The sequence below is a fragment of the Camellia sinensis genome, chromosome 13 (assembly GCF_055761805.1).
Source record: "Camellia sinensis isolate YWXY chromosome 13, ASM5576180v1, whole genome shotgun sequence".
In the NCBI taxonomy this organism is placed as follows: Eukaryota; Viridiplantae; Streptophyta; class Magnoliopsida; order Ericales; family Theaceae; genus Camellia; species Camellia sinensis.
Genome location: NC_138973.1, coordinates 48,278,953 through 48,292,449, shown reverse-complemented (window position 1 = coordinate 48,292,449; position 13,497 = coordinate 48,278,953). Strand labels below are relative to the sequence as shown.

The window sequence follows — 13,497 nt, the reverse complement described above, 5'->3', positions numbered from 1 at the left end:
ATATAAGTCTTAACAAAAATATAAGTATGAGATGCATGTCTAATGCCCATGATAAAAGCATTTATGACTCTTTTATAAAACCATATTATGCCAAACTTTATATCACAACTCATATTATCTTCATTCGTTTTGTCTCAATTTATTTTACCTCAATCCACTAGTCAATTCCATTCATTTCAGACAACCAAAATAAGGACATAGCTCAGTGGGTCTCAAATCAACATAACTATCATACAAATACTTCAATTTGCTATTTTACGAAAATTTTGTCGGTGAAAATTGGCACCATGTATACGCGCGGTTTTCGAGATTTTCACTCTAGACACACATGCCAACTTAATTTAATAGAATTTATTCTTTTTATTCTCCCAAACGTGGAGTACATCCATTTTCTCCTCCTAAACATCATACATATACAATGTATTTAAGACACAGTCATATTTAATGACAACCAATAAGAGATTAGTTTCAATTCATCTAATCCTCATGCAATTTCTACAACAATCAAAACTATCCTCTACCGATAGCCCAAAGAAGATATTTCTAAACAGATGTAAAATCTCAAAGACAGATAAATTATCCAAATTTCCATAGATGAGAGGTAATACATACCTAATGTCACCATTTATATAAACGTCCATCTAATTTCATATTTCTGATGCTAATTTTATTTATTTATACAAAATAATTAATTGAGATAATTTTAGGGCAAACTTCCTCTTTTTCCAACATCCACTCTAAGTACCAACATCAATTATCTAAATATAGCACAAACTTATATTCACTCCCATAACCATTTCCAATATAACCATTCAAAACTTCTCTTTTGATTTTAAACCAAAATCCTAGGTTTGTTCAAATCACTCCAAATTCTAATATTTCTCACACATCAACAAATAGCTAAATTAAAACCCATAGAAGAGCGTAGAAAGTCCCTACCTCGAAATTAGAAATCGAGGAAGCAAGGAGAAAATTTCAAAGATGTTCAAACACAACTCTATTCGGATAAAACTGTACCCCTTGAGATACTCTACCTTTTTAATAAAGGGAGTAGAGTATAGAAACCACTAAATCTAGATAAAAATGTAGAGAGAGTGAGTTTTAGAGAGAGAGGCTCTTAGATCTAGGGTTTTGAGAGGAATTGATGTGAAAAAGTGATGTAAAAAGGTGCTGTTGCGGATTGATATATGCATAGTCCGCTTGAGCGTAAGAAGTGATGCTCGAGCGTCAGATACACTAAATTGTTCTACTTGAGAGCAAGAAATGACGCTTGAGTGCACAATGCACACTCTTAGTAGTTTTGCAAACAACAGACCAATGCTCGAGCGTAATAAGGGCCGCTCAAGTGCCCACCTGCTCGAGCGTAAAAAACACTCTTCTAGTAGTTTTGTAGACTTGCAAAAGTACTGAGAGTTCGCAAAGTCTGCTTGAGCGCAAAAAGTGTCGCTCGAGCGAAAAATCAAAAATCTGAATAACATAAGGTTTGAAAATCAAGAGATCAATCCGTCCCAAACACAACTATAACAAACCAAAAGCCAAATTCAAGTAAGAATATGGAAGAAACGACAACGAACAACATTTGAAAATCATAAAATCCGAGTTCAAAATATCAAACGGGTCGAATCAAAACCGAGAACGCTATATTTAAAATGACAACAACAAAAATGTGTTATTTTGAGTGGTGTGGTGGAGCAATACTCTAACACTATCGGATAGCTTATCGACGGTGGCCAACCTTGATTGGCCAGGACCAACATACAAGCTGTGGTTTATGAACACCTAATAATTTCTCCCATTCCCACCACGCGTCGACCTTGGAAATCCACACCACAGCTGTCAAAAGTCCCCGTTCCCATTACTATTCACTAGTGGTAGCAGTACCCAAAAACCAACAACACCCCATTAAAACGCGCGAAAAAGATCAACCAAACAAAACCATAGCGTAATAAAGGCGTTTCGGACTGTCATCTTTTTTGGAAAATTTCAGAGTCCTCTGTAGATTGTCGTCGTCGTCATCTTCTTCTTCTTCGCTTTCCATTTCGTTTCATACACGTCGCATCTCTCTCTCTCTCTCTCTCTCATATAATTCCCACATTTTACTTTCTTGTTCTCATCTGGGTTTTCCCTTATTTAAAGCTAAAAATCTTATCTTTTCAATATGTTCAAATTCCCATTTAGTACTCTTTGAATATTTGGGTTTTGTTTTCCTTTCAATTCCCTAGTTGGCTTTTGGGTTTTTTTCCGTTATTCTTTTGATTTATTCACACTTCCACTTCATATTTCCACCTGCTTCTGTCAAACAATATTGTTTTCTTTCATTTTCCTTCTGGGTTTTCTCTCTTCCTATCCTATCTGCCTTTCTCTGGTATTCTTCCATCTGAGTTTCTTTTCCAATTTTGCCTCTCCTTCTCTCTCTCTCTCTGAATTGCAGACACTGTTGATTTGGTTGAGCCTTTTTATGTTGTGTTACTGAGTTTTGAGTAACATATAATAGTTTTTTTTTATTTAAAGAATGAAGTGTTGTTTCTTTCCCTTCAAGGCGAAGTCCGAGTCCCAGCAAGAGAAATCAGCACCGGAGTTGAAAAAGCAGAGTAGTAAATCGGATAATTCGGCGGCAAACAAGGCCATACAGTCGGTAGGTTCGGTATCATCGCCGCGGAGCATACCGGAATTGTACAAAGAGAAGGAACACAATTTGAGAGTGTTCTCTTTCTCAGAGCTCAGAACTGCAACTAATGATTTCAACAAGTTGCTAAAGATTGGAGAAGGTGGATTTGGGAATGTATATAAGGGTACAATTAGGCCTCCAAATGGGGAGGGTGACCCTATTGTGGTTGCCATTAAAAAGCTTAACAAACATGGCTTGCAGGTACTACTCCCTCTCAAGTTTCTTTGACAATTTTTTCTTGAAACATAACATTTCCACTTATTTTAGTGTATAATTGAATTAAGTTTTATTACTTGCTGCAATTGTCCTGTTTAATCTTTAATTATTAGGATAGTATAAGACCTTTGGTTGTTGAAGGAGGCTGAATTTTGACTTTGAAGAGACAATTGAAGGTGCCTTTTTCTTTGGGCCATGGGTTATCCCTTTCACATTTCAGAAAATTGAGTACTCATTTGAGGCTTTACATATCATTGGAAACTAATTAATTTTGTTGTACATACTATTTGAGATAGTGCTATATTGGGGGCATTTCCCTAAATAAGCCAAAATAGTAAATCAATTCCCAAACTAAGCCTAGTTTTGAAAGAATTCCCAAAATAAGCTAACTCGTGGTTCACAATCACGATTTCAACATATATACGCCTGTCTCGTGTGAAATTGGGAAAATCTTAAAATCGTAGTTACAAAAAGTGCTTTTAATTAAGAAATCGTGGTTACAAAACGCGCTTTTAATTTTTTTTTTTCTTCTGAACTCGCTATTACAAACCACGATTTTATCCGAAAAAATTTTTGTTCTGAATTCGCTGTTCAAAATCACGCTTTTATGAAGAAAAAAAATTTGTTCTGAAATCGCTTTTCTAAACCACGTTTTTTGGCAAATTTTTTTTTCATTAAGTGAATCGTGGTTCACAACCACGATTTTAAAACTTATATATAATCTCCCAGCCCCGTGTTTTGCATTCACGCTTGTTACATTTCCTCTCTCCCTCTTTGCTCTCTTCTTCGCTCCCTGCTGTCTCTCTCTCGCTCTTACTCCTCTCTCTCTGTCTCTGTGCTCCCTGCTCTCTCTTTGTCGAGCTCCCTCTGCTTCAGTACTGTTTCTCTATCGTTGGTATGGCTTCTATCATCTACTTTAATGCGAATAAATTAGGGTTAGGGTTTATATTTGTGAATATATTTGTGTTTATATATTTAAATGAAAACGGCTTTATTAAAGCCCAAACAAATTGCTGAATAACACCTTCTAACCCAAAACAAAGAAAAAATAAAATAAAATAAAAATTTACATCAAAACGGCTTTACTAAATCTCAAAAAATTTATGAATTACATTATTATCTTTTAACCCAAAACAAACACAAGAAAAAATAAAATAAATTTACTTTAGTCAAGCCAAAAAAAAATACTGAATTACACATTCTAACCCAAAATAAAGACAAAAGAAAAGAAAAAAAAATTAACATGAGAACGGTTTTAGTAAAATAATTTTAACCCAAAAAATTATTTTGAAATACATTATCACCAAAATAATGACAACAGAAAAAAATAAATAAATAAATAAAAAATTTCTTCTTTAGAGTTCAGTTAAATTGAAACTAAAAAAAAAAATTTGCTAAAAAAGCGTGGTTCAGAACCGCGCTTTTAGAAGAAAAAAAATTTAGGCTAAAAGCGTGGTTCATAACCACGAGTTCAGAAGAAAAATTTTTGGCCAAAAAGTGTGGTTCGAAACAGCGAGTTCAAAAGAAATTTTTTTTTCCATAAAAGCGTGGTTTATAACAACGAATTCAGAACAAAATTTTTTTTGGATAAAATCGTAGTTTGGAACAGCGAGTTCAGACGAAAAAAAAAATAATTAAAAGCGCGTTTTGTAACCGCGATTTCTTAATCAAAAACGCTTTTTGTAACCACGTTTTTAAGACTTCCCCAATTTCACGCGAGACAGGCGTTTATATGTTGAAATCGTGATTGTGAACCACGAGTTAGCTTATTTTGGGAATTCTTTCAAAACTAGGCTTAGTTTGGGAATTGATTTAGTATTTTGGCTTATATAGGGAAATGCCCACTATATTGTCCTACATGCAGAGGACTATGCCATTTGAATGGGCTGTCCGAAACACATTGCAATTTAACTTTCTGGGTAAATGAAAGCTTATTAGTGCTACTTAGCAAAATCAATCCTCAATTACGCTGCACTTATTTGTGAGACTTTTTGGCCCAGCATGGAACCAATTAGATAACTCACTCCATCACTCACAACCGAACTTGATGTCAAACGAATAAAAGAAGAAGCTATACACTCCCAAATATCCTCTGACAAGTATTAGTTCTTGTGGAACCAAAAAGGAAGAAGTTGAGTAGAAGTTGATGACAACCAAAATCAAATATTGAGCCCATTCATATTTCTGTAAAATGTAGACATACATTGTTCAATATCAACAATTTCATGGTCTGATGTTCTTTCATAATGAGGATTGGCATTTGTGTTCTGAAAAAAAATTGGTTCTTATTAAACAAATCATTATTTACTCTCGTACTTGATTACTAACTCTATCTCTCTCCGCCTCTTTTTTTTTTTTTTTTGGAAATTATTGCTGCTTTTGCACTTTGATCCTTATTAACTGTTTCTTTTTCTGTTTTTTTTTTTTTTTTTTTTTGTGCGCGCGGGCTTGTGTAGGGCCATAAACAATGGCTTGCTGAAGTTCAATTTCTTGGTGTTGTCGATCATCCTAACCTTGTAAAACTCCTAGGATACTGTTCTGTTGATGGAGAAAGAGGGATACAACGTCTATTGGTATATGAGTACATGCCCAATAAGAGCTTAGAAGATCATCTTTTCAACAGGGTTCCGGCAATTCTGCCTTGGAAAACAAGGCTTGAAATTATGCTCAGTGCAGCTCAAGGATTGGTTTATCTGCATGAGGAATTGGAAGTCCAGGTTCAATTTATTTTAGTCAATTTATGTTAGTGATCACATATTGCAGTTTCACTGAGTCTTTAAGCTCGCATGATCTAAATTTTTGGAGCCATAATGCTAACTAGTTAGTCTTAGGGATGGGAATGCAAGTTCATATCATCTAATCCAGCTCAAGAATTGCACTGAACATACTCTACATTATAGCAGGATTTTAACTCAAAAAGCTTTTCTGAAATGGACATAAGAAGCTTACAGTGGAGTAAAAACGTATATAAACTGGCATGGAAAGAAGAGAAGCACCGATTAATAGTTATTGATAGTACTGATAACAAACATAATAATCTCTTTATTGAATAAATAATCAGAAGGGCTGAATACAATATATATACTAAACTAACAAAACCCTAATATCCTAATTACAAGAGAAAGACTAAACTACCCTTAAGAGAGACAGAGAATAACAGAAATATAAAAAATACATATTCACACCCCCCCCCTCAAACTGAGGATGCGAGTGCAGAAAGTATCGAAAGTTTGCCAAGAAACGAAAATGAGAATGAGCAGCAGTGTGAGTCTTCGTAAAAAAATCGGCCAATTGAAGAGAGGAGGGAACAAAAGGGAGAGTAATAGTGCCAGCCTGAAGATGTTGGCGAACAAAGTGACAATCTATCTCAATATGCTTCGTACGCTCATGAAAAACGGAATTATGGGCAATCTGTACAACACTCTGATTATCACAGTACAACAGAGTAGGGGAAGAGATAGAGACACCCATATCAGAAAGAAGCCAACGAAGCCAAACTATCTCAAAACTAGCATGGGCCATGGCACGGTATTCGGCCTCAGCAGTGGAGCGAGTAACAACAGACTGTTTCTTACTTTTCCAAGAGATAAGAGAATCACCTAGAAAGACACAAAGGCCAGAAGTAGATTTGCGATCGGAGATGTCACCAGCCCAATCAGCATCAGCATAGGCACGAAGAACCAAGTCTGAAGAGGAAGACAACAAGAGACACTGTAACAAAGTACCACAAAGGTAGCGAAAGGTACGGAGCAAGGCAGCCCAATGAGTGGAGCGAGGAGTAGAAACAAACTGACTGAGTATATGCACAACATAAGAAAGGTCAGGACGAGTAACAGTGAGATAAACAAGACACCCAACCAGCTCACGATACATAGTAGGATCCTCAAGAGGAACTCCATCAAATGGAGAAAACTTGGCATGCAACTTAATAGGAGTGTCGATCGTTTTGTCATCAGTGAGATTGGCACGAGAAAGGATATCATGGGCGTACTTAGTCTGAGACAAAAGATACCCAGTAGGAGAAGTAGCAACCTCAATACTAAGAAAATACCGAAGAGACCCCAAATCCTTCATTTCAAACTCCTGAAACAACTGATGCTTAACCGCCCGAATAGTGCCAGAATCAGAGCCAGTGATGATCATATCATCCACATACAAAAGAAAGAAAACAAGGCCAGCAGAAGTATGATGAGCAGAAGTATGATGAACAAATAGAGCACAATCATGAAGACTAGGACGAAATCCAAGCTGAAGAGCAACAGAGTGAAAACGCTCATACCAAGCACGAGGAGACTGCTTGAGACCATACTGAGCACGACGAAGACGACAAACCACACCGGGAGGGTGAGAGAGGCCAGGGGGAGAATGCATATACACTTATTCAGTAAGATGCCCATTAAGAAAAGCATTCTTAACATCTAACTGAAACAAAGGCCATTGATGTGCAGCAGCAACAGAAATAAGAGTACGAACAGTAGTCATCTTAGCAACGGGGGCAAAAGTCTCGTCATAATCAATGCCATATTCCTGAGAAAAACCCTGGGCAACCAAACGAGTTTTGTACCATTCCAAAGAACCATCAGAAAGAGTTTTGACATTGTAAACCCATTTACATCCCACAATATTCTTGTTAGCAGGTAACGGAACCAAATCCCAAGTCTAAGTCTTAGCCAAAGCAGTTAACTCATCATTCATAGCAGAAATCCAATTCGGATCATGACAGGCTTCCTTGTAGGACCTGGGCTCAAAGTAAGTATGAAGACAAGAAAGAAAAGATTGATACAAAGAGGAGAAACAGGTATTACCAAAACCATGTCTATTTGGAGGATGTCGAGCTCGCTTGGGAAAGCGATGCGTAGAAGGAGCGAGATCCATAGAGCCAATGGAAGGGGCGATAGAACTAGCAGCAGGTGGGCTCGGAAGTGCTTTGCGACGCTTGTAAACAAGAAGAGGAGCAGGGGCAATAGGAGTGGGGGAGGGATCAGGGGTACTAGTAGGAGACAAAGTAGACACCTCAAGATCATAAACAAATGTGTCGGAAAGAACAATAAAAGGAAATGGATCAATATGAACCAATTCATTCTTGGCAATGGGGACAGGTGGGAAAGGGATAGTGTAATAGGGTAGTTTTTCTAAAAAGGTGACATGTCTAGACACATATAGCTTTTTGGTGGCAGGATCATAACACCGATAACCTTTTTGATTAATGCCATACCCTAAAAACACGCATAAGACACAGCGAGAACTAAGCTTAGTGCGTTCCCGTTTGGGAAGGAGAACAAAACATGCACAACCAAAAACACGAAGAAGGGAATAATTGGGAATAGTACCAAGAAGATGCTCTTACGGAGATGAACCTGAGAGAAGAGAAGTAGGCATCCGATTGAGAAGATATGCAGCAGTGAGCACAGCTTCTCCCCAAAACACAGAGGGGACAGAAGACGAAAGCAACAGAGAGCGAGCTGTATCAAGGAGATGCCGATGTTTGCGTTCAGCACAACCGTTTTGCACAGCAGTGTCAGAGCAAGAGGACTGATGAATAGTACCATTAGCAGCTAGAAACTCAGTAAATTCAGACAAATAATGCTCACCCCCCAAATCAGAACGAAGAATTTTAATGGTGGTAGAAAACTAAGTGCGAATCATGGAGTGAAAGTTGGAATATATTTTGTAAAAATCAGATTTGCATGTCATCAAATAGACCCATGTAAACTTGCTGTAATCATCAATAAAAGACATATAATATGTGGAACCCCCTTTTGTAATGATAGGGGAAGGGCCCCAGACATCAGTGTGAACCAAGTGAAAAGGTGAAGAAGAAATAGAATTACTTTTATTAAAAGGAAGAGCAGACATTTTAGCCAATTTACAACCACTACACTCAGAAATATCAGAAAGAGGGAAATTGCCTAAATATCCAGACTTAACTAACAACTTCAAGCGATCACTCGACAAATGACCTAACCTAGAATGCCATATATAGAATAACGAGGATTTATTGTTTAAACAAAAAGAAGATAAAGCAGTAGAAGACACAGCTAGAGGAACATGCAAGCTTTCCAAAATATGTAGGTCACCAACTCTACGCCCGATCCCAATCTGTCTCCTGGATACTCGATCCTGCCTGACACAATGAGAAGAAGAGAAAACAACATCAAAACCGGAATCAAATAATTGACTAATAGAGATAAGACTGATAGAGAGATGAGGCACATAAAAGACATGAGAAATAGATAAATGAGGAGAGGAAATGAAACCAATAGATTGAACACTCATAGAAGAACCATTAGCTGTGGCAATATTGATAGGAGAAAAGGGAGACACGCGATTACTAAGAAGAGATGCAATAGGAGTCATATGATGTGAACAACCAGAATAAAAAATCCATGAAGTGGGTACACTACCTGAGGAGGATGAATTAGGCAAACCTGACTTAGTAGTAGTCATAGCAGAGGCCTGAGATGAGAAATTCGGATTGGCCACCATGAAAGACTTGAATTGCTCAAACATAGACTACATAGGATCAGACATGGTAGTAGCATGGGCAGTGGGAGGAGCATGGTGAGATGATTGCTGATGAGATGAGGCATAAGGGGGTGACGACTTTTGGGCTGCAAAAGCTTAGGACAAGCATGCTTCTAGTGACCTTTCTGACAGCAAAAACTACATTCATCCATGGAAACCCGAGGCTGAGGTTTCCCAGTAACTTGAATCAAATTAGAAGCAGCAGGAGTTGGCAAGAGAGGTGCAGAAAAGACAGACTGAGAAGGGGAAGAAACATGTGAGACCTTAAACCGGGTTTCTTCTGCAATAAGCTCGCGAACAGCTCCATCAACAGAAGGCAAAGGAGAGCGATGCAAAATAGCCTCCCGAAGAGGCTCGAACTAATCTCGAAGAGCCATGAGAAACTGGACAAGCCGTTGTTTCTCCCGATATCTCACATAGCTATCAAGTGCCTGGAGCTTCAAAGGTTCCACGAGGGCCAACTGATCCCAATAAGATGTCATCATATTATAGAATTCTTGAACTGACTTATCACTCTGTGTGGTAGTGCGAATAGACATCTTAAGGTCATATTGTTTGGCAAAATTGGATTCCAGATCCATAGTCTTCAAATAATCCCAAACTTTCTGCGATGTATCATATTTAGAAAAATTCTGACCAATGGTGAATGCCACGGCATTGTGAAACCAAGTGAGAATCTGAGCATTCTCTTTATCCCATTGGGCAACTGCACCCTCTGTTTCTTTAGTTTCATCAAGTCGTCTTGTAACACCACCAACATAGCCCCACATGCCTTTGCCTACTACAAAATTCTTCATAACATGCGACCAATATTGGACCCATCCAACTTAATGTTAATTGAATTGTGGAACTTATCATCACACATAGTTGCAAAATAGTAGAAGCATAATATGCAATATCAAGCAGCCCAAAACGTATTCTGCACTAATATGAAGCAAATCAAAGTACTCAGCAATGCAAAACAACCATATAATGAACAGAGAGTTGATCAAACCAGGGAGAAGGCAAAAACAGAGGTTCGACTGCTACCCATATCAACTCGACTGATCCAGATGAGTCGAAAGTGGCTGAAAAGGACTTTCGTAAGAGCTGCAGGTTGCGTTGGGCTAGAACCACTCACCCAAAGGTTACGAAGTCTGGAGAAAACACAACTGCAAGAGTCGATATGCCTGGAACAAAAGCTGCGATGCCTAGAATAGATGTTCTAGAAGGATTCGTAGGTCGTATGTGGGAGGAGACCACTTGCGATGCCTAGAACAGATGCTTCAGAATGATTCACAAGTCGTATGGGAGAAGAGAACACCTGCGAAGGACGTATGCAAAGGGAGAAGATGACAAACGAGAGAAGGCAACATCAACGTGCTAAGTCTGCTGATGTGACCTAGCTCTGATACCATGATAACAAACATAATAATCTCTTTATTGAATAAATAATCAGAATGGTTGAATACAATATATATACTAAGGCCTCGTTTGGGAACAGGCTAATTTAGGAACTTTTTGACTATTTGGCTAAAATATGAGCTAAAAAAAATTAGTATGTTTGGGACAACTTTTTGACTTTTTACAAAAAAGTGTGCAAAAAGTAGAGAGAAAAGAGAATATTTGACTTTTTGGTATGGGTTGTTGGCTTTTTGGCTTTTTGAATAACTTTTTGACTTTTTAGCTAAATGGGATAGTTCCCAAACGAGGCCTAAACTAACAAAGCCCTAATATCCTAATTATAAGAGAAAGACTAAACTACCCTTAAGAGAGATAGAGAATAACAGAAATATAAAAAATACATATTCACAAGTACAACAGATATACACGTACTATGTCCTAGTTAGCATAAACTTTTATAATTTTCATTTGTTTGGGCTAATGTAGAAATTGTTGAACTATTTCTTCTTGTGTTAATCTTGAAGGTGATATATCGAGACTTCAAAGCTTCGAATGTGCTCTTGGATGAAGACTTCAAGCCAAAGCTTTCGGACTTCGGGCTTGCTAGGGAAGGCCCAATTGGTGACCGTACTCATGTATCCACAGCGGTAGGTGTGTACTGTATGAAAAAAGACCATATAATGGCATGGTTAAACTGCATAACTGGTGAACTCTATGACTGTTATGACAGAACGAACAAAAAATGAGAAAATAAAACAAGGAATCACACAATAACACAAAGATATACGTGGTTCGGCTATAAGCCTACGTCCATAGGTGAAGAACGACAGAGGGTTTCACTATCAAAAGAAGGAGAAAATACAAAAGGAACGGCTGTCTCTCTTCAAAGCTGTCTGTATCAATATTTACCATAATCCATGAAATAACCTACATATATTCTAAGATCTGCATACAACAATAACCATGTTGGATCTAGCATTTGCCCATTAGTCGGGCCGAGCAGGTCACAAATGAGTTATATGCACAAACTAGGTAGAATATGAGACATCCCAGGATTAGTTAAGGTGCGTGTAAGCTGGCCCAGACACCCAGTCATAAAAAAAAGAAATTTATATGAGACATCCCCAACAATGACTAACACATTATGAACAAACTATTATGCTTGTGAAGTAGATAATCTTTTGAGGAATCAAGCAAGGGTCTCTCGAATCCTCTTTCTTTCTACCATGGAGAAGCATATGCTTGCTTGATGTCACTTGGCTACGTGCATTATTATTGCGGTACTCTTGAGAACTTTTTTGTAGCTAATTTTCCAAATTTTTTATGTCAGGTGGTTGGGACTTATGGATATGCTGCCCCAGAATATGTTGAGACCGGCCGTCTTACAATCAAGAGTGATATATATAATTTTGGTGTAGTGCTTTATGAGATTCTAACTGGCAGGCGGACATTGGAAAGAAACCGGCCATTGGCGGAGCAGAAGCTTCTAGAATGGGTGAAACAGTACCCATCTGACAGCAAGAGGTTTAGCATGATTATTGATCCAAAGCTAAGAAATCAATATTCTTTCAGTGCAGCTCGGAAGATTGCCAAGTTGGCAGATAGTTGCCTAGACAAGAATCCAAAAGATCGACCATCAATGAGTCAGGTGGTGGAGAGCTTGAAGGAAGCAATAGCAGATTCAGAAGAGGGAAATTCTTCGGAGTCATCTGCATCTAACCCGGTTGTTACCTCAAGGAAGCACTCACATCAAATGGGAGTTAGCGATACTACAAGAAAAATTTCGCACTTACCTCAGCCAAGAGATAATTCAGCTAGGGTTAGTAAATGAAGAATTTTTTGATCTTAAAGAGGAGAAAGAACAATAGACTTTTTATAGTTGATTTTTTTATTTTTTATTTTTGACAGGTATAAATGCTTGAACATTGAATACATATACAGCCGTGAAGAGAAGAGAGACTACCTTTTGACTAATGAGGTTTGAGTTTTTGTTTTTTTATTTTTGTTGAGAGATTTATATTTATATATGGAACAGGGAAGCATAAAAAGGTAACAAACCAAATCTGATGCATAGAACGGTATGCCTTTAGAGGGAACTTTGTACACATTGATTGTAAATTTCAAAAATAAAACGTTGTTCTTGTGAAGTGATTTTTCTTCTTGCTTTATTGGTTGGATAATAGTCTCCTTCAGTTGCTAATTTAGACATCATATTGTTTACATCTTTTCATTGAGCATTGGAAATAAAGATTACCACTATTCAGTGTTGCAATTATATTGTCAACATGGAATGTATTGACATAAGGCAGCTTGCAATTTGACATTAATACATAAAATTTTCTTTTCTCATTATAAATTTAAGATCCAAGCATAGCCCTAATTTGCCGTGACGAGGGTGTACTTTATTTGTAACGACATTGTGAAGCAAATGCATCCAATGTCGCAATTTTTTGAGTTGGAATATGAAATATTGAGAAGTAGGGTATCTAACCAAATGGCTTCTTGCGAGCTATGATAATGCTAGGATATGTTTTAAGATATGGATATTTGACATTGTTGTGAGTGTCTCGAATTTGACTCAGATTATGCTTATCACCCGTTAGCAACTTGCATGGCATGACAGATCCTACTTGATATTTATATTTGGGTCTATTTTGACTTGGTTTGTTACCTTCGGTTCCTTGTATAAGGGTTTATTTAGAATC

General features: G+C 37.6%; 1 protein-coding gene across 2 annotated transcripts; it reads left to right on the top strand.

Moving 5' to 3' along the window:
- The first annotated feature begins 1,867 nt into the window (after positions 1-1,867).
- On the top strand, positions 1,868-12,939 carry LOC114285054 (Protein kinase superfamily protein). 2 transcript variants are annotated; one of them, XM_028228045.2, is made up of 5 exons: positions 1,868-2,869; positions 5,341-5,601; positions 11,317-11,439; positions 12,123-12,611; positions 12,701-12,939. In XM_028228045.2, the coding sequence occupies exons 1-5, from the start codon at positions 2,513-2,515 to the stop codon at positions 12,704-12,706; spliced, it is 1,236 nt and encodes a 411-aa protein (XP_028083846.1). In that variant the 5' UTR covers positions 1,868-2,512; the 3' UTR covers positions 12,707-12,939. The 2 variants fall into 2 exon arrangements, with proteins under 2 accessions (XP_028083846.1, XP_028083847.1); XM_028228046.2 differs by lacking the exon at positions 11,317-11,439 and having other exon boundaries at positions 1,891-2,869.
- Positions 12,940-13,497: the final 558 nt, after the last annotated feature.